Source organism: Lolium rigidum, chromosome 4, assembly GCF_022539505.1.
Source record: "Lolium rigidum isolate FL_2022 chromosome 4, APGP_CSIRO_Lrig_0.1, whole genome shotgun sequence".
Classification (NCBI taxonomy): domain Eukaryota; kingdom Viridiplantae; phylum Streptophyta; class Magnoliopsida; order Poales; family Poaceae; genus Lolium; species Lolium rigidum.
Window position 1 is genome coordinate 279,004,006 of NC_061511.1, and position 25,060 is coordinate 279,029,065.

Consider the following 25,060-nt stretch of genomic DNA (forward strand, 5'->3'; position numbering starts at 1 on the left):
GCCAGAGGACAAATGCCCATTTATTACCCTAAAAGTACATATTTGTTCTAGGCAAATTTACCTAATGCGTCGAATTTACCTTTCTACCTATTTTTCCAGCACAATGTTCAATTGTCCATTCCTCTCTTTCCATTTTTATCATTTATTTCTTTTTCATTTTTCTAGTCTATTGCAAAACATATTTGTTGACACATTTAATAAATGATGGAATATTTATAAATTCAACAGCAGTTCAAAAAACAAATGATATAGTTAAAATTTGAAGTTTCTTTCAAAATATCCTAAAATGCCCAATGACTTGCAAATTTAACACTGGACACCGAGATAAAATATTCCACATCCAAATTGACAGAAATTAAATATTGTAAAAATCTATAGCAAATTAAATTTGCAACCTTTATAGCAAAGTTAAGATTGCAAATTAAACATGCACTTCTTTATTTCTTCTCCCACTATCTTTTATTCTTTCTTCTCTTTTTTCTTGCATCAAAAAGTGGAACGTCAGTGCAGAGGAGAAGAACACAGTCATGGTTCGACGTCAGAGGGCACGCCTGGACAACAACACCGCGACGAACACAGACAAAATCAAGTCATCGGCGACACGAGGAACAACATGGGCAGCCATAGCGAGCTGGTGGAGGCGCCGGTCTGCACAAGCACCCTGTCACGCCAGATGTGCCTAGCCCTGAGCCCCTAGAGAGGCTTTGATGTTGTGCTCGTAGAGTCTTCCCACGTCGCTAGTGCTCCGCACGAGCTCATAGAAGTGGTTTGGAAGGCGGTGAGGGCACAGAGAACATGGTTAGGACAGCGGCGATGGCGTGGAGGAGGTGGAAGACAGCATCAGCAGTTCAAGTCCACCCCTACTGCAAATTTACGGCAGGCGCATCTGCATCTTCCACCACCGACGTCCTCATCAGTTTCTTTCCTCTCGACCTGATTGCACAGAGAGAACATCGATTCGAACAAATAGATGGACAACGAACTGCATATCAGCCCACCAAAAAAAAGGCCCGCATACATCTGTTTGGAAGAAAATAAAAATATGCAGAGCGCCAAAACTACCGATACACAGCCGAATCATCACCGTGATGTAAGCCTTTTTAGACAGCTAATTTAGCTTTCTAAAAAGGACTACATTTCGGAACGGAGGTAATAGATATTAACAGCAGTTTCTACTTTGTAGCACTATGCAGCCAGTATGCATGTGATATGACAACAAAATGTCAGGCTTTCAGGGTTGCAGCCGCAGACACAAAGAACCTACAGTCCAACCGGCAATCAAGCACCACGTTCTTCACCTTCAGCACACAGCAGGCAATTTGTCAAAAGAGTCAAGACGTCTCAAATTTCTCTCTTCAAAGGAAAAAACGTGCTTCACGATATTGTCCTTCCGAGCCGTTCTTCTTGTCAGCATGAGATTCTTTCAATAATCTCAGAGCTTCCCTGCACATTCCAGATGATATGATCAGCAAAGCATCTGAATGCCTTTTTCAGTAGTAATATTCATGTTGAAATGGGCCAAACAGAAATGAAACAGAACTGTGTAAAACATCAGCCATATTATTTATGTAGCAAACAAAAATTCATGCAAAGATATGATCGTATTTATGGATTCTGTACAAACACAAAATATCATGCTCATATTTTTTTTGGCAATACAAGTTTGTCTATTTGATTGCTTTTGTACAGTCTTGACACACTCCCTAACAGTCTAAACATTACCATACTAATTGAAGCATGGAACTGATGCCGCTAAGCAGTCGCAACAAACTGGACTTTAAACAAAGAAGGCTACTAAAGTATATCAAATATGCTACCTTAGCGCCTTCTCTATTCCAACAAACCCTGGCTTCAATTTGAGACCATCAAGAAATGCATCACATGCCTTTTCATACACCTGAGAATGAAGATGTAGAGATGAGTGGATCGTCTAAAAGGTTTAGCGGCAAGATTTAAACAAGTGCCAACTCGTGATTCTGTATCACCTTTAGTTGCACATATGAGTAGCCCAGCAGCCAGCATGAATCTGCACAGTCAGGTTGCACTGTCCTGCAAAAAGGGCATCATTTAAAGCACCCTCGCCATTGCCCAGTAGAAGCCGGCAAAAACCCCTATTGCCCATCAAGGTTGAATCAGCATTGTCAGGATCAATAACCATAGCCTACAACCAATAAATCAAATGAACAATTACAGCTTTTATCATGAATGGCGAGATAAATCACATATGGAGGTCTTCGAAAAGTGGAAACAGTTTTAAGTCAAAACTGCTCCCACAAGCAGCTAATTAATCAAGGCTGTCCATGTGCACGTCAAGAAGTGAGAGGAGTTTCTGTGTTCCCATTGTGCCTCTTCTTCAACAATGCATGGTATGTATACATGCATGCATCTCTTATACATAGGTCAACCTTGGTCAATGAGTCTATACACACATCTACAGTTACCAAGGTAAAGCTAAACCGTTTGATAACCTATCCAAACATACAAGCAAAGATTTGGAGATACACCCAAAAACATACAAGTGGCGATCTGGCATCTAAAGCTATTAAGATTTTGTAGCAGAGGCATAAAGAAGCAAATGGAAAAATTAAGATACGTTTCGATCATCTGCTAGGCACTCACTGATAACATTTTACCATAATTGTCCCCATTCCACGACGAACTTGGACTTCCCCTTATAACAGGGAGCACAAATTCAAATCGTAAATGTAACCATGACGAACTAACATGATGGACCTTTTCTTTATTTCTTAATCCTAGACGATATACCACATGGTATACTATTTTCCATTATGTTCTAAATTTTGTACCTTACATAGGTACAAACAAAACCCAACACCACCCAAACCCAAACTAAAACCACTTTGATGAAAGTGGTTATCATGATCCACCATGGTCTCAATGAAGGACCATCTTAATTAAGGAAATATGCTCAGACGGTTTCTGGGCGTGGTGATGGTCATATTTGCAGAGACGTGACCAGTGTAGGTTGTGCCAGGAAACCGAATGCGCATTGCTTCAACCGTGGTGTTATCAGGGGCATTGTGAAGGTGATACTGCTCGGTGATGTCAATATAAAAGTCTTACAAGGCGGGCAATCACTCCAGCAGTGACATGCTCAAGAGCACCTCCATTCTGCAGGCCCGCAGGTATGCCTGTGCTGGCGCAAACAAGGGCACCGTCACGCCATAACTCACAAGCGTGAATACTGTAAAGGCTATACACTTTCGGACATGGTTTTGAGTGTCAATGAGCCTTGTAATACATATTTGTCTTTAGGGTATGCAATACAATTAACCGTTCACACTCCTCTCCTTATATCGAGAAATACAACATAAAAAGTGTAAAAAAAAATACGAATAAAGCCCATTCATTGTTTGCACGAGCAATTAGTGATGTAAGCCAATGCAATGGATACAAATGAAACAAAGATAGTAGGGGAAAAGAAATTAACTTCAGGACCACAAATAGTGCAATAGCATACCATGGTATAGAATTCTAATGCAGCATTGAAATCCTTTTTATGCATAGCTTTGTCTCCTTCTTCTTTCAACTTAGCTACTGACATTTTAGACAAAGGGTGATCCTGAAAAGTTAAATAGAAATTAAACAACCTTGAGATTGCGGGCATTTATGTGCAAGGAACTTAAAAAGGAATGGAAATAATTTCATACTCAAATTTGTTATAATTTCATTTGTATCCATCTTTTTTTCTTCATGATTTTTTATGGTGAGTCACAATTTTGAATGAAACACCAAAAACAAGGAATGTCATCTAGTGTCAAGGATAGAAGTTTTATCTTCCATAAGTGTCTAAAGGGAGAATTCATGAAAAATGCAAGATCAACAGTCTTTACAGTACGAGAGATGGATACAGAGTTTCTTACCTAAACAGTTTCATTCACAAATTTAGTTAGGACTACGGCACATAAGTAAATATATTCTAATATACCCATGATGTTCTTGATCATATATACCTCCAACTTTGGCTGTGATTTTGCAATATAACTAATTATTCCATCAACGCTCCAATCATGTACAGCTGGAATACGAGAAGAAGTAACTTCAAACAGGATCTCGACATCTTTGCGTGTACCAAAGTATGCCGCGAGTTGTATTGGTAAGAGACCAAGCTGTTAAGAAAAGAAGAAGTTGAATCGCACCAATGTATTTGTAGGAGAAAAATAACAAAAATTAAGCAAAATGCAAGGTGTACAGACGAAATTTGACCAATATCACTTCATTCATGCCAAAAAAGTAGGTCATAAGATGAGTTCGTCCTTATCCATAAGGCAGTGCACATGTCTCCAAATAATCCAGCAACTCCCTTTTGTCATAGTCTATTGACTGTGTGCATCCTAGATGCAGACGGCAGAAGATTAACTCATCCTTTATCTAAAAAAGAGGCAGCAAGTTCCTAAATTATGTTTCATCACTAGCAATTTTACTACTCCCTCCGATCTATAATACTTGTCGCTAAATCGCATGTATGTAGACATATTTTAGTGTGTCTATTCACTCATTTCAGCGACAAGTATTATGGGTTGGAGGGAGTAGTACCTTTTTATTACTAGTGCTATATTACCTTTTATTTTTACCTTTCAAGTCTTTTGGTTCTTGTGTTTTTTTTTGTTGGGTTTCATCTCTATCCTACAACAACTTGTTTGGGACTATTTTGCAAAAAAAAAAGTGTTTGGGACTGAAGTTGTTGTTCATTTTTTATCTTTTGACGTCGTTTGGTTGTTGTAAGTCCCTAGGTGGCTAGGTAATATAAAAGACATACTATTTGGCAGGTTCAAAAACTAGCACGTCCTATATAAGAAATTCAAATCGCAAGGGAAGGAAAGGCATTTAAATTGGCGGGATACATCAATGAAAAATATTTCTTTGAAATTGTAGTAATTTTAAGACTTTTGATGTGTTGCCGTTCCAAAAGATTATTTTTCAAAAGAAAATAAAAAGGCTAGTAAGTTACACCTGACAAAGAGATATCAGTAGGCATAAAATTGTAGTATTACAGTTTACATGTTACTATTACAATTTTTACCTGAGTTAACTATTAGTTAGATATGACTGACTATGGGAATCATATTACCAAAGTTTAAGAATGGGCGATGCTTAGGAATTTAATGTTACACCTGACCCAACCATGGTGTGATTAAAATATACACCGGTAGAACACAAAACTTACTTCATCTCGGACATCAGGATCTGCACCAGCATCCAACAGGGGCTTCAAGACGTCAGTTAGGCCACCCATTGCAGCACTTTGCAAGGGCGTCGTAGTACGCATACCCTTCACATCGGCACCAGCCTAGCATATAACAGAATCATAGATGGTTCCTCTGAGCGATATTTGACACAATTTATCTCTCCACATCTTCGCTAAATTGGGATACATTTTCAGCTTAACGCATAAAATGGAGCAGTACCTCAAGCAGTAGGTTCACACATTTCACTGAGCGACTATGGATAGCAAGCATGAGAGGTGAGCAGAAACTGCCAAGAATCTTGTTGCACTAAAAAGAGAAACAGGTAACTAGGTCAGCATATTAATGACAAATACCAAATACATAAACACAAAATAATATACATCCACAAAAGGTGGAACCATGCCACTGTGACAATGAACTTAGTGGGTGAAAAAAAAATAAGGGCAGTTGGTGCGGCATTGCAAAAGAAGAGATGAGGAAAATGCACATCATCAATAATCTAACATTATATGTCCACTTTCTATCAGATCGGTCTCTTAGGATAGTTGGTTAGTAGGAATATCCAACAGCTCGCGCATGTTGCCCTCCTTTGTTTTCTAGTTCCCTCGATGTTCCTCATCAGTTCCATGATCCTTGTACCGACTATAATCATTTCCAACATTTCATCCTTTTAGCATGACTGTAGCAGCACCCACGAGCAAGGAAGCTTCCCGAAGTAGATCTTATCTCCAATATAATAGGACACCAAGTATTGATCATTCTTTTAAAACATCGTTCTCAGTTTGTGGGACTTGTACCACCATTTCCTAATATAGTTACGGCAGTAAGTGTGGCTATTTGCATGGGATACTTTTTAGTTGACAGATGTGATATATCATATTCCTAACAAAAATGCATAAGGTCTAATCTTTATTACAGGTGTATATGAAGTGATTCTCGCGTTACAAATTTTAGTAATTTGCAAAAAGGGAAATAATATCGAACAGGCCCTAGGAAACTACTAATCAATTAAACTACTTCTTGTCAGGGCAAGCAATCTGCAGAGAGAAACGGCATCAGAATATCAGTGGTTTAGCACGTGCAAACTTCGATCTTGAAAATTTTGTCATACTAACAGATAATAAAGGTGGAGACATGAAATTTCACTGGAAATGAGTGGAGGTATGTCTATTGAAATTTGCTATATGATGATCCTTTTCAACTTTAGAAGTGAAACTATGCGTACACAAGAAGCATGTAATTCAGAGAAAAAGCCCACAACTCTCTGCTTACTACAGGACAGGCATGTACAGTGAAACTAGTTTTTCAGCATCACTTAAAATTCTGACGGGACATGATTGTACAACCAATTAATGAGTAAAAGGAGAATGTAAATCTGGTTTTCAAATGCGCGCAACTCTATGTACTTCTTCAGATTCCAGAGATAAAATAGCAAAACAGAACTGTGAGAAATAGAGAAAGCAGATGGCCCAAGATTATCAAATACAGCTGTGAGAAGACTGTAAGGAAACGTATAGTGGAACTTACATCTGCATGGTGATCTAGCAAAATCTTCATGACGCTGTCCTGCTTATGCTTAGCAGCAACGTGCAACGGTGTTCCATTATCAGTAGAAAATGGATCGACATAAGCGCCTCTAGAGAGCAAGAGTTCTACTACTTCACAGTGCCCTGAATCAGATGTTTGAAATGCAAATATAATAAATTACCTGACAATTCATTTTATTAGCAATTCTTACATGCTCCACTTCAGTTATTTCGACTCATACCAATTTAGTTGCGACATGAATCAATTCTACAAACACAACGATAACTGCGTGCATGGGCGTGCTTTGCGCACAAAATGGGCCATGCACAGAGCCACAGAGGAACAATTTGTGACCTGGTTCTATGGCAGAGAAAATATTTTGTTTATATTTTCTACTCTGTTAGCGCAAATACAACAATCTATCTCCCACAATTGCGATCCCATTTGTCTCTCTTCATCCAGCGAATGGAGACTCCACGGTTTATCAAACATTCACTTCAAGACATGCTGATAAAAGTAACAGCAACAGTGCAATTCATAGGAGTAGCCAACTAAGAGGGAGAAAAGGAGAGAGATTTTAGAGAATAACCTTTTTTGGCAGCCTCATGGAGAGGGGTAAATCCTGTTTTGTCGACATTATCTGGATTGGCACCGTGATCAAGAAGGTACCTGACAATATCCACGTGTCCATCTTTACAAGTAATTGCCCAAACCAGAGGTGTTCTACCTGTTAAGAGAAGACGAGCAGAATAATAGTTCGTATCTCTCTTTGGTAGTTCAGGATTACAATATATAGCAGGGGAGATCGTGGTGCCTAGAGAATAGCTGAGCTATGCTAAAACTGAAGATTAGGACTAACAGTTACAGTGAACGGATACATGGACAACATAAACATATGGTTCAACATTAAGAACAGAACAGAAAAAAGGAGGTGCATTTACATCCGAACAAACAAATGAACTTTTCTATGCATAAGTATTCAGACTTTCTATACAACTGTAGCATGTTACAGGAGAGAGAGAGAGAGAGAGAGAGAGAGAGAGAGAGAGCAGACACACCGCATATGTCAAGGGCATCCACATCCACCCGGACATCCTCGACCAGGTACTCGCACACTTCCGCCTGCTTGTTTCCGGCGGCGAGGTGCAGCGCCCCAGCGCCGTGATCTTTAACGGCTTCCACCGTCTCCGCGAGGCGGCCGCGACCACCGTCGAGCTTCCTGGCCATCCCTGCCCGTACAAATCAAATACTCGTAAGAAAGAAAAAAAATTCAGGACCGGCACACACCACGGCCAGAACAAGGAGAGGTGGGAGAGGGGTAGAATCGTACGCTCGAGGAGAGCGAGGTCGCCCACGGCCGCCGCGACGAGGAGCTCACTCTGGGGCGTCCCGGGAGCTGCAGAGAGTGGGAGGAGCCGACCGAGTGAGTTACGGTTATGGTTTTGCGCGGCGGAGGGAGATGGGGAAGGAGAGGCGCTTACCATAGGGGAATTCACGGCTAGGGCGCGTCATGGCGGCGGATTGGGAGCGAGTTTGAAGCCGAAAAGCGGGAGTTTTTCGCCGGAGCGGAAGAGGAGACAGCTGAGTAGGCGGGAAGAGGAGGGCGGAGTGGCCGCCCAAGTTGCAAAGACCGTGTGTGAAAGGGAATTTTTTTGGTGAGAGTTAAAAAGTGCTGCTCCCTCCTCTTCAAATTAATTGCTCAAAAAAATAATGCATCTACTGTAGATACGTTTTAGTGTGGAGATACTTCATCTATTTTTCAACAATATTTTGAACAGGACAAAGTATCTGATTTATCATACATTTTTTTCTTTACAGTTCTATTATTTGCCACATAATCACCACCAAAAAATGTGTGGCAAATGATAAAGTACTAGTAGTTGGGGCGCCCCATGGGGCGCCTCCTCGCTGGTCCTCTGCGGCCAAAATCATCCTAATTAGGTAGCTTCTGGTACATAAGTGTTGTGTTCGCATTTGGCTCAATACAAAGTAAATTTACCCCAGTTAGATAGCTTCTGATGCATAAGTGTCCCATTCGCAGTTAGCCCAGTACAATTAAAGGTGATGGACGCGAACAAATTAAAGGCTAAGTACCATAACCACACACAGTAAAACAAAACGCATAGTCATTTCGACTTATCTGCCATTCCATTTTCTCCATAATGGGTTGTTCAGAAATCCTAAACCAGTGCATCAGTATTTGGCAACAAATTCAGGTTGAAGCATTGACAGCTCTTGCACGAGATATGCATACAACACCAGAAATTTCTTATTCACAAACATTAACTTGAATGAAGAAACACCAAATAGACAAAAGAACTAAACACATGATACTGCAGGATCACATTGTCAATACTCATCAAGTATGCAGGTATTGGAGGACAGCATCCAAAATGGCTACAAATGGCAACTTCAAGTAGCAGATCCACCTTGTGTCGAGTGTGCCCTCACCAACAGAGTCCCCCTCCTCTTGAGTGTTTGTCTTTAGCTCCTCCTTGTCGATAGGTCTGTACGTTTCTCCACCTGGGTCAAACATGGATAAATATTTTCAACTTAGCAATCAGAGTAGCAAGTACATGATCAACAGAATGTTAGCATAGTTCAAGTGTGGATAGTTGGAAGAATGCTAGGCACAAGGATCGAAGTTGCAGATGGGTCACAAGTCAAAGTAACATTTATACCATGAGCTGCAACATCTTTCACTATCAGCTGCTTGCATTCAGAAATTAAGATGTACAGAAGTCATTATCAAAAAAATTAAGCAATACAGCTACATAAAAGTAAATAAACAAGTTATTTATATTCATGAGCCCGAATAAAGCGTCAAGATCATGTAGCTTCTACAAAAGCATATGTTAGCCAGAATTGTGAATTCATTACAATGTCAAATCCATGAAACATACAGATGAACATATAAACACATAGACACATCACACCGAGAGAGAGAGAGAGAGAGCTAGGCGACCCATTCATCAAAACATATAATGGTAATAGTTATTTTTTCATACATAATTTATAAAGATTATTTATGCAACAAATGGATATGTGATCCTAGTTAAGTAGACATAGTTCTAAATATAAATTATTCAGCTGAAGCTTGAGGAGTCTAATTAACATATGAACAGAGGATTGCTTTCCGCCGCAAATGGGAAATCAATCCCTGCCAAGTTCAGTGCAAAGGAAAAGACAAAATCTGTTTAACGCCGCCTAATTCAATTACACTCACTCAGCATCAAACTGAAATAGACCCGATAAAAAGGAATATTATACATGCAACCTACGAGCGCTCGCAACGACATAACTTGCATAGCGTGCAGACCTAGCGTATGTCAAAAATCTCAAAGTTTAATGGTATATAAGCTCTACACAGATCAGTGTGACCCTTCTGACTTGGTGCATTATAAAAGCAAAATAATAAAGGAAGCCGACTCTTGTTAAAACAACGATGCAAGGGATATTCAAAGTGGCAAGGATGCAACACACAGCTTCAGATAAGAATATTCACGTTACTGACCAAAAACGGGTATGTTATGGAAGGAAATAGCAAAAGTTAACTCCCAAGCGAACACCCTGCATTTCTTCATAACACCAATATAATCAAAGCAAGCAACTAAATAATCAGATATGGTAAATTAAATCTCCGAAGCTGAAACAACCAAGCTAGCCCCCGGTAACTTTTCTACTGAGAGAAAATGGAAGGTGTAGGCCTAACCCCTCTTTAGAAGATCAATTATGATAGTATATTAACATAAATTAAAAAGGTATTATCTTCACAGATCCAAGAAATACCACCACTCCCTCATGAAAATAGTGCAAGCTGATTGCTGCAACTCAGAGTAAGTATTTAGACAAATGATTGTATCTTCAAGGAAGAAAAACTTCACATGATTTTATTGAGGAACCTCGTGTGGCATGAAATACTACAAATAATAATGTCACCTAAAAGAAAGTTTGACAAGTGCAAGACTGATAAAACAAGTGAGCTTATTGATTTAGACACATTCTTAGTTTCTTACCACTTTTTCATTTTATCTTTACCCGAACCATCATCATCAGTCTAGTTTCCACAAAAAAGAACTAATTCTACTCAGTCGTCCTATTTTTAGTAAGATAACAAAATTATATGATGATGTACTTATCCCCAAAGATTGTTCATTAAAGCTTCTTTCTTGCTTGCATCAGTGGTTGGCACAAAGGTTGGCTCTGGAATAAACTTGAAAACCAAATCGAGAAAAGAACTCCTGGAAAGAACAACATAAAAGTTTCCAATTTGTTTCCTGAGATGTACTGAAATCCCAGGACACGGATTCTAGAATCTCAAGAAAATTTGACTCACCCAAAGGTAGGACTTCAAGAAGCCTATAGAATTGAGTTCATTGTGTGCCAAGTGTAGAAACGTGCTCAACGTAAGTCTCTGGACCAGCAGACCCAGAACACAATGGAGAAGGACACGCATACTATGTACCAGTAGACCGATAGAACAATGAAGAGCATGCAACAACTCATACCTGGGACATGAAGCAAGATGAAGTGGATAACATTTGTATGCAGCGATAGCGAGGGTGGCATGTGAGACTCAGAAATGGCAATGGAGTGCCTAGTCAGCCTCTGGTACCTGTCCAAAATACACAAGCTTGGTGGGAGGATTCATGGTTTGGGTGCACCATAATACCGTATGTACAAAATATTGCATGACTGAACTATATAAAGTAAGAACTGCAAGCAAATAAAAATAAAATTGCAGTGAAGATCAAACATGTACATTGCCAGACTTTTAAGGGTTGATTCAAAATTAATTCGTTAGAATGAAGATCTCTGAGTTCACGAGCCAATATGCATCAAGTTGTTATATCTTTTCTTTTTGTAGCCCAGAGCAACAACTAAGCATTCAGGTCCTGGTACTTTGCTCTTACTATCACCTTAAAGAAAAGTTCAATTTGATTGACCAGAGTTACATTCCTCGTGCTAATTTTGTTTCAGATATTGCAATATGATATCAACCAATCATATCAAGGCATCCTAATTAGATGATCAAATGCAACTTTGGGAACTCTTAGTTTCTATTAAGGCTCTGATCTAAAAGGTATTTACAAAACATTCAAAATTATTCTTGGCCCAGGAGGAAAAAAAGAGCAATTTGCAAATCATTCTGTGTGCTAGCTTACTAAGCTATTTCATCTATGCTAATTTTAGACACTTTAACTTTGCTAACTCGTATGGATTTAAGCCTAGTATAATCATTAGCAGTAATAAGGCATAAGTGTTACAAAAAATGATCTATGTTGGCATAACTATTTTTACGTAAACATCCACAACACTGAATCCTAACAATAATGGCAGCTCCACTGCTGGAAGCAGTAGAGTGTACTATCCACCCGAACACAATTCCTAGAAAAATGTAGGACAGAAATGATACTGCGATCCAGTACTACAGTGCATAATGCATCAGTTCTGTATCAGGTTGACTAAAAGTTGAGACATCCTTCTTACTTGTTCTCTCTAGAAGTTAAGTATGTAATATCGGAAGCTTTATATTAGCCATTGAATGGACCATGTAGCAGGATATATTGAAATATTAAAATGTAGTGTTAGCCTAACCATCAGTGTTGCTCGCACATCCTCAAACCTGAAATGTCTCTTCTTCCAAAAATATAAATCAAACATTGGCCTGAATGATTTCTATTCCTGTTGTCAAGCACATAAATATTTGTGTTCATTAAAAAAGAGGACATTTCATAAATGCACTGATCACTAACATCTGCTAAGCTAGAGTTTCTCATCCATTTTCTGTACCAGGTATTATTGAGTTAATCTTACATGGTTTACATATTTAGTCAGCAAAGGCCGTCACCCCCACATGTCGAAGACAATCACGCGATAACCCCCTTACCTTCTTCACACCTGCAAAACCAATTCAGAGAATAAGCCACTGCAAGCCACCTAAAAAGGTACTTTTGAAACAATACAGTACGATCTCCATGAAAATAGACATTCTTTTTTCTCCAACAAATTATGCTACAAGCATTGAAGAAATTGATACCATAGAAGAGTGTCTGAGATAGGAGATAATTCTTTTTGCCTCGACAACGAGAAATATCTTATCCGTGAACTTGGCAGCCAGTGACTTGTGTTGCGACAAACAAAAACGATAACAACATAATAAAATGATCAAGATCAATCATCCATGTCGTCTGAAAGCAGTCCTCGAATGCCATGAAAGGTAGACATACCATCCAGAGGTCCATGGCCTTGACGGTCATGCCGTCAGGGAGGCCAATGATGTTTTGCCGCTTGACTCCCATTTATACAAACTTTCTTCCCTTGAACCAAGACGATCTGCACCAACACCATCATTAGTTTAAATCGTTCATCAGTTGCATTGATGCCTCACGTGGGGATCAGATAAATATTATGAGACAAGAAAACAAAATTAGGGATCGCTACCTATCTTCCCACATGAACAACATCAGTTGCATTGAGGCCACCTCCTTGAGTGTTCATGGGGAGCTCACCCTACATTTCCCTCGAAATTTTTGACCCTGTAGGAGGCCCTCGCCAAAAGGGGAGAAAGGATGCAAAACCAGCACCAAGCCCAACATAGCCATTTGCTGGGTTGCACTGTCCACCGCCACTCTGGCCGGCAAGCCCCCGCCGTAGAGTGGAACCGCTTTCCACCGGCGGCCCCCCCGCTGCCATGTGAAAGAGAGGATCAATGGAAGACCATATTTTTGAGATGGGAGAGGAATCAAGAACCTAGGTGTCGAGGATCCATGGCAGACCGACCGAAAATCAAGGAGCCGGTGGAAACGGATCTTAACCAGGGCTGGGGATGGACAGAAAGGGTGGGAAAGAGAAAACTCCGGTGCCCTCCACGGCCCGATCTGCTTCATACCGGCACCGGAGGCGGAGTCGAGGGTGGTACCTCTTGTTTCTTCCCCATCCATGGCACTCCCCACCTATAGCCATGCCGCTGTCTCCAGAAACAGCGGTGAGAGATGCGGGTAGAGGAGATCGGCGGCGAGGGGAGTAGAATCGCGAGGGAAGGAGAAGGCGAGAGGCGGCGGCATCAACCGAGATAATTTGTGAATAGGTTTTCCATCGCAGGACGCGACCTCCTTTTCCTCTCCTTGCGCTCTGATTTTTTTTCTTTCTCAACGGAGCCAACTACAGCTTGACACGCCAACGGATGGAAACAAAGCGGAGCAGCGCCCGGTCCTTGCGCGCAACGCGGCTATCGTGGAGCGCTCCTGGATGGGGCAAACACCCACGCACTTGCTTGTTCTCAATTTCATCTAAACATGGGTGGTTTACTCAATGAGCCCAGCAGCTGCGATTCTAAACGATTATGCTCAACCAGCGAGAGATTTTGCGAAAGCAACCTTTGTATATTGTTCGAGAGATTTGAATGATGTAGCAAATGAGGTAGCAAAGCATGTGAATGATGCTGCTAGATGGATAGATGACTCTCCTCGTTTTATTCTTGCTATTCATACTTAACTATTTTTGAGTAATAAAGGTTGCTTTCCACTGTCAAAGAAATTATCTGATCTGACTGCAACTCATTTCACACATCAATTGTTTTATCCCATAGTTACAAATATAGAGTCACATTCTTCCTTTGGATCGGGGTAAATCCAGTGGCAAGATCCCTTTTTCGGTTAGTATTTATCGATAAGAACTTGATTTGCATAGGGTAAATAAAATAAAAATATTTTTAAAATAGAAGTGATAAGGCCCTAGGGTTTGCGCCGTCCGCACGGCCTACTCCTTGTCATCATCTGCGGCCAGGTCAACGAACATCGACGGAGCCCATGGATAGGGCCAGGGCACCAGTATCGTCAGAGCTAGACCGTTGGAGCTAGAGGCCTTGGTGCGGGAGGTGTTTCCGCAGCTGACGCAAGAGTCGTCAGCGCAGGAGTGGGCCAAGTGCCCACACCTCGGTCCATGGCGACGTTCGTGCATGATGGTGAATGTGCATGGAGCTCCCATGTGTGGTTTTAGTAATTAATGATAATTCCTATGGACTAATATTTGCATTGAGTTATATTTGTAGGATTTGTCTATATGCAATGTTTGAACCATATGTTGGATTCAAGATTGCAAAATAAGAAAATGAAGAAGATGAAGTAATAAGTACGTCTTGAAGAAGAAGTTGGAGTGAGCTCTCTCATGAGTATCTTCAAGATAGCAACAAGATGAAAAGAAGAAATGAAGTGTAAGTTCAAGTTCAAGATGAGCCATCTCCAAGAGATCGTATGCTTGAATCTTTCACTATTAGTAGATTGTCGAATTGTTGAGAGAATTTCCGGGACACCTATGTTCCGTTTGGATCTTCCATAGATACTACTCCCTCCGCCACGACTAATGTAATTTTCCTTTTTGGAAATTAGCATTTTAAATTTAATCAATTTTTTTACATAAAAATAATAACATAACTTATATTAAAGGGGTAGTGCTAGTGCTAACAATCCCGGAGGATTTTCCCCATGACACGCGCTCTAATTTCCGTCAAAATCATTAATTTGTTTCGTCGCAACAGAAAAAGGCCCTCTTTTGCTTCACTGAAGCAAAAAAAGGTTCGCCTAGATTAAGAATGCATACCTCGCCGGAGACCTGCTAGCAAAAAATTTGTGCTGTTGAAGCAAAACCGTCCTCACCGTAGACCTCGCCAGAGATCTTATAGCAACAATTCTATACTAAACTAGAAAACAACAGAACATTTGTAGAAAAAAATTATACTATCGTAGCACCGTGAGCTACTCGCCGGCACACCGTCGGCAGCATCCTAACTCCGGCTAGAAGCACCGTCACATGCTTCTTGCAGCATCGTTACTTACTGTTTGTAACACCGAGGCTAACATTTTGAAGCACATGCGCTGACCGTTTGCAGCACACCAACATCATTGATGACTGTTTGTAGCACCGTTTTCAGCATCGATGGTGATCGTTTTCAAATCTATCGCTCGAAATTTGCAGCATCGCCGTTGACCAATTGCAGCTTGCGCACGCGCTCTTTGCAACTTCACCATCTACCCTCACCGGGAGTTGGCGGTGGAGGAACTCCGGAGAACCCGTTGGGCACACCGGCGGCGGCGGTGGTGGAAGAGGCGGTACATGCACCAAAGTGGAGGTCCTCCGCGATCATCACGTTCTCGCCGGTTCGTGGAGGTCGACGACGGCCCCCTCATGGCACAGGGCATCGCAGTGGAGGTCAGCGGTGGACCCCCTCGAAGTATAGGTCGATGAGTTGGAGGTCAGCGGTGATGACCCACAAGTATAGGGGATCGCAATAGTCCTCGAGGGAAATAAAACCCAAATTTATTGATTCGACACAAGTGGAGGTAAAGAATACTTATAAGCCTTAAACATCAGAGTTGTCAATTCAGTTGCACCTGGAAAAACACTAGTAGAGGGGGTGATGTGAAAGCAGCAGTAATAAGAGAGCAATGACAATACTAACACAGCAGCAGTAGCTCTAGCAGTAACACAGAGGAGATGGCACCGGAAAATATTCTAGTGCGTAGTTGACTGTAGAGCAATGATGATGACAGAAGGACCGGGTGATACGTCTCAAACGTATCTATAATTGTTGATGCTTCATGCTTGTTTTACACCAATTCATATATGTTTTGCTTACACTTCGTTGCACTTTTACATGATTTCCGGCACTAACCTATTAAGTGTCAGTTCACTGTTTTCTGTTGTTTTTGTATTTCAGAAAAGTTGTACACTAAATATTCTCAGAATTGGGTGAAACAAAAGCCGAAGTCAATATTTTACTGAAACAAAGACGAAGTCCAAAGGGGAGGGGTCGAAAAGGCGCAACAGGGTACCCAAACCACCCCTAGGCGCGGCCTGGACTTGGCCCGCGCCTAGGGTAGGTGTGGGGCCACCAGGCACCCCACCGACCTAAACCCTCTGCCTATTTATACATCTTCTCGGGAAAACCATGGATATACAAGCCTCCATCCACCAAAAGTTCTGTAGCTCCACCCCGTCACATACAAGCCATCTCCATCGACTCCACCACCATCTTCATCGTTGTTGCTGACTCCTATGATAAGGAGTGAGTAGTTCTCCCCCGGGGCTGAGGGCTTGTTGTGGTATCGTCACGGCATATGCCATAGGATGGCTAAAGTCGGGTGGTTCCTACCTATGGCCTACGGCGGTTTCCGGATGCGGGTATGAGCACGAGCGACACAGCGACGTACCCAGGTTCGGGGCCCTCGTATGGAGGTAACACCCCTGCTCCTGCTCTAGAGTGTATATGATGTGTAAGACAGTACAATGGTGCTCCTTGAGCTGTGTCCGGCTGCTAAGAGAGGGCTCGAGGTAGAAGAACACCTCTCTCCGAGCCGTTCTAAGTATGAAATGAGAGTTGGTCGATCGTCCCCCGCACAGGAGGGGTAGTGTGGCTTATATAGTGTCAGTAACATTACAAAGAAGCCCCTATAGCCTACTGGCCAGGCCCGCCGGCTCCGGCTTCTTCGCTCCTTCCCGAGGCGCTGGCGTCACCGGCCGTTACGGCTTGTCCGTCCTTCCTGCCGAGGTCAGCAGAGACACGACGTGCCAGGCGACGTGGGCTAGGAGTCCATTGTCTACGCCCGCTGCGACGTGTGATGTAGCTAGGCCATGATGGCATGTCCGACGCGGGGCACTGTTGCTCTATAGTGCCCCCCGCTTTACAGGATATGAGATCATCAGTGGACTTTTGCACCCGGATGACCTTTCCGGAGCCTTCTCTTGCAAGGATCACCATCCTCGAGCCGGTCAGGGGAGAGCCAAACCCAGCCGGACATGGCATGTAGAAGCCGGCCCAGCCATAGCGCAGCCGGCCATGACTGGACCAGTGTAGACTTAGGATTAGCCGGCTCACAAGGCAGCCGGCCACGGCTCCAGCCGGCTGCTCCTCAGCCGGCCTTTACCGCGGGCCAGACGGCCTCGATCCAACTGTTCCCAGTCTTTTGCCATACCTGGGGTCTTCCCCCCGACATTAGCCCCTGAAGCTGGCGAGGTCCTGCGTAGAGAAGGACTTGGGTAGGTTTTTCCTGGCCATTCGTTGTTGATCCCATGGGTCTTGCTGAAAAGCATTTGATGGGCCAACTAGGAATTTTCCTCCAGCCGGCTACGCCCTCTTTCGGCTTGCTTCGTTTAGCTGCTCTCGAGCCGGATGCCGCTTCGGTTTTATAAATTTGGTTCTCTTAAGTGCTGGAGACATCTCCGCCTTATTGATGAGGTTGCAACCGATTCTGGGAAGCGTGTCCGGCTTCGGCTGGGCCGTCCCGAAATTAACACCGCCTTGGGGCGCGGGCTGCGACTTGACCGGCTCTGACGGGAATCTCTGGCCCTGGCGCAGCGTACGGTCACATCAGTGTCGCCTCTAGATTCTCTGCGGTGGTGGCTGACGTGGCCTTGAGCGGTTAGTGGTAACGGCTAGGGTAGTGGGGATCGTGGGCGCAGTTAATCCTTTGCCGCCGCCCACGTCCCCCACGTTGCCCACTTGCCTCCCTCTTCAAATAAGGCGTGGGGAGGCACCGGGGAGGCCCTGCGCCACGTCTTTTTCTTCCTTGCTCTCTGCTCCCTTCGCTCCTCTGTGCGCCACTCGATTCTTCCGGCGAGCTCCGGCGAATCTTCGCATTCGGACGCGGTGGGACTGCTCCCTCGACCCACCGCCGTAGGGCAGCCATTTCGGCGCCATGAGAGGTCTCTTGTCCGTGCTGCGCGCCTCGCTGCCGCCCTTTGCGCCACCGCCCTCTTCGTCGACCATGGAGGAAATGGCGCAACCGAGCGGCTCGTGGGAGGGCTCCAGCGTGACCAATGAGGATGTGGAGTGCCTCCGCCAGAACTGCCCCATCCCGATGGGGGTGGTGGACCGCGTCCCAGAGGGGGAGATGGTGCCGGATCCGCAGCCCAGCGAGCGGGTTGTCTTCATCTCGCACTTCGAGCGGGGGTTCGGGCTGCCGGTGAGCCCCTTCTTCCGCGGCTTCCTCGAGTACTTCGGGCTCCAGCCGCATCACCTTCCGGCCAATGCGTACGTCACCCTCTCTTGCTATTGCCTTCTGCGAGGGCTACGCCGGTCTCTAGCCCGACGTGGACTTCTAGAGCCGGCTGTTTTACATCAAGGCCCAGACCACGGACGGCCAGCTGCGCGCCTGCGGGGCGGCTTCGCTCTACTCGCTCCCGCAAACTCCCTTCCCGAAGATTCCGACTGTGGACTCGGTGAAGAAATGGCATGCCACCTTCTTCTACGTCAAGAACGAGAACCCGGCGTTCGACCGCATCAACCTGCCGCAATTCACGTTGGAGCCGCCCTCCAAGCTGAACTGGGAGCATTGCTGCAAGCCGGCTGATCCCGAAGCCAAAATCAACCAACTGTGGGCGTTCCTGAGGACTTGCATCATGGAGGACCAGCTGACGGCTGCTGACCTCCTCTGCTGCTACGCCTCCCGGCGGGTGCTGCCGCTGCAATGGCGGGCCCACAAGATTGGCCACATGAGCGGCCGGTTTGACCCAACCCGGACGTCCAAGATGGAGCTCTCCCCTGCGGGGTGGCCAGGAGGGTGAACTTCGTCTCCCAAGCCAAGCTGCCGGACAACTGGCAGTGGGGGATGGAGCCCTTCTGCCGGGCCGACCCGCCGCCTCTGGTAAGTTTCCTTTGTATTGGGCCGGCTTGCCAGCACGCTGCTGCCTTTTTTGCTGGTTTGCTCGCCTGCGGTATACTTATTGCCCGTGCTGTCTGCAAAACTTCGCGCGACAGCTGGATGAGGACGGGGACCTGGCGGAGAAGGTGTGGTAGGCCGACCACGCCGACCCGGCTAACCGCGCAGCCGAAGATGATGAGAGCCCAGAGGCAGCCCAGCAGGCCGCTGAGGGGCACGCTGATCCGTCGCCGTCTCCTGGACCGGAAGAGGAAGCGGTGCTGGCTGCTACGGCGCCACTTCGCGTGGCTCCCCTGTCCGTGAGGCCGCCGGTGGCTTCCTCATCTGCGCCAAAGGTGCGGAAGAGGACCACCGCCCAGCTCGAGGCCGCGCTGAAGAAGCAGCGCCGGATGGTGCCGAAGCAGGCCTCGGAAGCAGCCGGGTGAGTTTCTCCTTATCAACTTGTTTGATTCCTTTTCTTTTCTTCTTTCTCATCTTGTTGTTTGCTTGATTGATCTAGGGCCTTCATCAAGTTTTCCAAGGGCGCCGGGGCTGGTCCGGTTTCTAGCGTTGTGTCGTCGCCGCCTGCGCAGCGGACGAGGAGGGAGCTGACTCCGCAGCCTCCGCCTCGAGCGCGTACGCCGCCGGTCTTCCCACCGCCTGCCACGGGGGCGGTGGCTTCTTCTTCTGCACCGCTGCCGAGCAGCCCCGGCTCCAGTTCCCAAGTCGAGCTGGCCCGCTGCTCCAGTCAGCCGACTATCGGTGACCTTCTCCAGCACCGCCGGCCCGAAGGACCGCCAGTGGGAGCAAGCGCGGCCGTTCCTGAGGCTAGCGCCGATGCGAGCTTGTAACATCCCAAAAATTTCAAAACAAACAAAATGAATTCCCTAGTTCCAAATTTTGGAACCAACAAAAACTTTTATTAAAATAAGATTGATACATATAGATCTGGTTTAAATCTTGTGTTTTGCCATGATGAGTGTTATTATTCTTATGTGTTAAACCCTAAAACCCTAATGTGATCAAGTGAAGGTCACCAACCCAATAAAATAAAAGAGAAATAAATCAAATAAGAAAAACCTTAAACCCTAATCTTCTCCGTAAATCATTTGGATCTATTTTGAGAAACCCAAAATAAAATAAAAGACATATGGGGGCATATAGCCCTAATAGGTAAATCTTGAACCCTACCTTTATTAATTATGCTAAATGGTGGTGAACCATAGTGAACCCCACTAAACCCTAAACCTCACCCCTCTTTTCACCACCCTAGTTAAATTAAAATAAAAGGAAATTAAAGAAGAAAGAGGCATATGTGCCTAGGGCTATATTTATAAAACTTTACCCTAAGCCTTTCTACTTTGCTTAGAGGTTTGGAAAAGCTTCATACACCTTACCTAGTACCTATCAAACCAATTCCAAGTGGTTTCCAAAGAAATTAAAAAGAAACTAAAAATGCCATAGAGACATATGAGAGAAAAGTGCAAATTTGTGAATTTGAGAAGATTGACCCTAGGACTTGTTGTGAATGGTTGGATCACTTCCATATGCCATTTCAACACTAAACAACATAAATTGGGTCAAGCCAATTCAAATTGAAAATCAAATGCAACATATGCATAGAGGCATATGTGCCACATAGCCATTTCCCCAAATCTTGACCTATGCACTTCTACCTTGACTAAATGGTGTGAAACCATATCTAAACCTAATCTAACACTAAATTAACCCTAACCCATGCCCAAGTAAAGCAAGGTGAACAATTTACAAAAATAATAAAATTTGACACATCACCTCTTATGTGTTATGGCCAATTTTGCAAATCTTTGAGCTAGACCTTTTGGAATGGTTTCAATGGTTGGGCAATGTTTCTAAACTAATAAGAATCACATTTGAGTCAAGAAATATCAAATAAATTGGAGAGAAATCAAATGGTGAGGAATTCCCAATTTCACTCACATACACATAAGGCCAAATTTGCAAATCTTCAACCAAGGCCACCATTGCTTGATCTATTGTTTGTAAAACTCTTATATATGATAAACAAACACAATTGCATCAAAGAAACCAAAATCAAATCAAAGAAAATTGCAAATGCAACTTACATAGGATATTGGTCAATTTGTCACTTTATATTATCTTACCCACTTTGAGCCCTTCTATTAGGAGATTCTCAAACCAAACCCTCTCAACTTTTTGCACCTCATCCAAGACCTCATCAAGATGAACACTTTTGATGTTGACCACTTTGACCAGATCTTTGACCATTGCTCACAATAGTCAAACCAAAATGCCACTTTGAAGCAAATTCTAGATTCCAACAAATTTTCGAATCTTCACAAATCAACCTCAAATTTCGAACCAATGCCTTGAGTGGCTGCCCAACATCATTTAGAACCCATCCATCACAAAAATTGGTCAAAAGTCATCACACATGGGTCCATAGCAAATAATCAATGTAATGCCATCGAGTACAAACACTATTCCAACCACTATTGCCTACCTCACTCTCTCTCTCTTCTTGAGCTCATCCATAGTACCACTAGTACCACACAACCACCCTCATGACATCACTTAGCCTTGACATCATCCACATGAACCAAGACAAGCCAAGTACATGACCTATGTCACACACATTTTGGCATAAATCAAGTGTGCACTCTCTAGTCCTCTACAATCATGCCCACCTTGTCTAGTACCATGCCATCACCTCACTCAACCCAGCCAAGCACCAGAGACAAGAAGAAAGGCCCCAAACACAACAATGCCACACCATGCCACTCCAAATGATCACCACCATGACACTACATACCCCTGGCCCTTTTCCCTCTCTCTCACCTTGTCACCCACCTTGGACTTGACCCTAGACACCTGCTAGACATGACCCTATGTCAAGGAGAGCAAGTGGATGACCACAATGATCATGCCATTGCCCATAGTCACCAACCCGAGGACATCACCCTCCCTCTTCGTGCACACTGCAACCCAGCTCGCTCCCACCGCGCCACCACACTCCACTCTCTCCCACTCACCCGATAGACATGGTCGTTGACCCTCCCTCATGCCGGGACGACGCCATGACGCGAGGATGCCCACGTCGGCCTCGTCCTCGCGCGCCCCGTACACAACGCCAGCAACTCCACCACCGTGCACGCGTCCTCCACTACCCCCTACCTCCTCGCCGACGCCATGGCACGGGCCAGAGAACCCTGCACATGACGCGCCCGGCGACATGGCCACCATGCCGGCCACGTCACGCCCCACCTCTCTAGCGCCTATATAAACCCCGCTCCTCGACCTGTACATCACCACACAACCCAGAAGCATCCCCTTCTGCCCCCTAGAGCCTCCCTCTCGCCCTCCTCGCAGCTCACCGGCGTCCACAAGATCGCCGGCGATCACACCAAAAGCCGCCCAGATTTTTGCCACCATAGCCTCCAACACATATACCAAAGTTGTAGCCCTTGGAAAGAGCTTTCCAACGCACCTAACCCCGCCTCAATCCGAGCTACGAAGTGAAAGATACGGCCCCCGCAAGGTTGCAGAATCGCGAGGTAGGCGATGAACCAGCGCCGTCCGATCCCGATCCAGCGCACCGCGTGCGTCGCCTGCACCCGACGTGCATGCGCCATGCATGCGTGGCCCAGGCCACAGCTGGGCCGGCCCAATCTCCTTCCCGCCCCCGTTTGAATTCAAATTGCTTTAATTCTTTTTCGGTGAAATTGCTATCAGATGCCTTGCTAAAAATTTAATAACTCCAAATATACTTGGCCAAATTTTACAAATTTTATATATTTGGAAAGCTTAGGATTTTATCTACACAATGCCACTAGATTGAACCCTAGATCTATTATATAATTAATATAGCAAAATAAACAAGTCAGGGACTTTTGTGACTTAGAATAATTATTAAAAATCAACCAAAAATGCTTTTTAGTTAATTCCAACTCCTATAATTCACATTTCACTTGTACTAATTGTTTCTGCAAAAATATGCCATGCTTACTTTGAATGATCATGGCCTAGTTTAATTAAAGGACCATATGGCTATTTCTAGTCAAATATATTGTCCAAAACTATTAATAAATCCTATGGGAGTTTCTCTCTCATTTAAATCTTGTCATGAACATTTAAAAATGAGATAGAGACTCTGGTCATTTAGTTCTCATATGAATTGTTTGATGATATTAAATCTCTACCATGTTAGGATTAAATGGTATGAGGTGCTACACCTCATTTAAATCATTTTCTTAAATGATAAGTATGAAGAGGTTGACTTTGGTCAACCTAGGTCATATATTGTTCATGAGAGAAATTAAATCTTAATAAGATAATGAGAGGAAATGATTTCTCTAAGTAATTAAAAGTAAACACCTTAATTAGTATGAGAGGAAATTATTTTTCCTAAATAAGAAAACAACACATTTACCCACTTAATAGTAATGAGTGATGCTAGTTGCTGGTGTAAATTATATGAGGTGTATCACTTCATTTAAATCTTGTCCCAAGTAGTTTCATATGAAGTTTGAACCCCTGGTCAAATACTCTCACATGAAATACTTGGAGATTTTAAATCATAATAGGCATTATTAAATGGTATGAGGTATCTCTACCTCATTTAAATCATTTTCTCAAATGATGATGATGAATGGTTGACTTAGGTCAACATAAATTCATGTGTGATGGTTTGAGAAATTAAATCTTAAGAAGATTCAATGAGAGGAAATTATTCCTCAAGAATTAAAAGGAAACTATCATTTACATATATAATGAGAGGAAATTATTTTTCTTAAAAATAAAACCATATCAACCCACATGATGACAATGTGATAATGCTAAGATAGTTGGTGTGAATTATGTGTGTGCTTTTTATAGCTCTTGAACTTGTGTGGTGATTGTATACCCCGTATTCGTATTTATAGACGCTAGTGCCGAAGGCTACGAAGGGGACGACGAGAACATCTACGGAGAAGAAGGAGGAACATTTTGATCAATACACCAACCAAGGCAAGCTAACACTCTTGCAAAGTCCCAAGTGCAAAGCTCTACAAGAGCAAGGCACCATCACCATTTATTTTTAAGTCCAATAAACCTATCCCCTGTTTTTACCTTGCAATTATTTTGCTTATTGTTTTTCAAAGCTTACTTTTGATTTATGATTCACTTAGGCTAGAATAGAACAAGAGCATCAAATTTAGCCTAAGGCAAACAAAGCTAGATAGCACCCCTCATGACTAGTTGCTATTGCTAAATAAATAAAAGTGACTACTCTAGTTGGGAACTTGTGAAATGAAATGACTTTGAAAACCTTGGAATGATGATTCATTCTATTGAAAGATTTTGAAGGTGAATATGACTTGTGAATGACTTGGTGAATTTTACAAAACTGATGGTTGGGTTCGGATGCGATACCATTCCAATTTACAAGTACCCCCACAATACCCGATTATGGGTAGGGCTTAACCGGAAGTTTATGTGTCTTAGTATGGGTTCCCTCTAAACAAGCGTCATCGGGGTTATGCCGAAAGCTGCCTCCACCACAAAAGAAACGACGTTAAAGATGAGGTGAATGTCCGGCCCAAGCCCTGTGCAGTTCCCAGGTTGACGAGTTGGTCTTCACCGGGAGGCCAAGCTCATGGGGAGAGGTACCTATACTAGGAAATGTAAGTGAAAGGTTTTGGTTGA

General features: G+C 43.7%; 1 protein-coding gene and 1 long non-coding RNA gene across 4 annotated transcripts; both read right to left on the bottom strand.

Annotated features, from left to right (window-relative positions):
- Positions 1 to 840: 840 nt before the first annotated feature.
- On the bottom strand, positions 841 to 8,292 carry LOC124648850 (serine/threonine-protein phosphatase 6 regulatory ankyrin repeat subunit B-like). Its single transcript, XM_047188542.1, has 13 exons — positions 8,219 to 8,292; positions 8,068 to 8,133; positions 7,796 to 7,966; positions 7,327 to 7,464; positions 6,738 to 6,880; positions 5,430 to 5,516; positions 5,189 to 5,311; positions 3,975 to 4,130; positions 3,482 to 3,583; positions 2,033 to 2,161; positions 1,818 to 1,897; positions 1,374 to 1,443; positions 841 to 933 (listed from the first exon to the last, which is right to left on the bottom strand). Exons 1-13 carry the CDS (start codon positions 8,247 to 8,249, stop codon positions 841 to 843), a joined length of 1,389 nt encoding a protein of 462 aa, XP_047044498.1. The 5' UTR covers positions 8,250 to 8,292.
- Positions 8,293 to 9,158: 866 nt separating this feature from the next.
- On the bottom strand, positions 9,159 to 13,376 carry LOC124705360. 3 transcript variants are annotated; one of them, XR_007003972.1, is made up of 6 exons: positions 13,182 to 13,376; positions 12,778 to 13,073; positions 12,555 to 12,638; positions 12,336 to 12,422; positions 11,246 to 11,352; positions 9,159 to 9,260 (listed from the first exon to the last, which is right to left on the bottom strand). It is a non-coding gene; the product is annotated as an uncharacterized LOC124705360 (long non-coding RNA). The 3 variants fall into 3 exon arrangements; XR_007003974.1 differs by lacking the exon at positions 9,159 to 9,260 and having other exon boundaries at positions 10,639 to 11,352; positions 12,778 to 12,861; positions 12,968 to 13,073; XR_007003973.1 differs by lacking the exon at positions 9,159 to 9,260 and having other exon boundaries at positions 10,639 to 11,352; positions 12,968 to 13,073.
- Between the last annotated feature and the right edge of the window lie 11,684 nt (positions 13,377 to 25,060).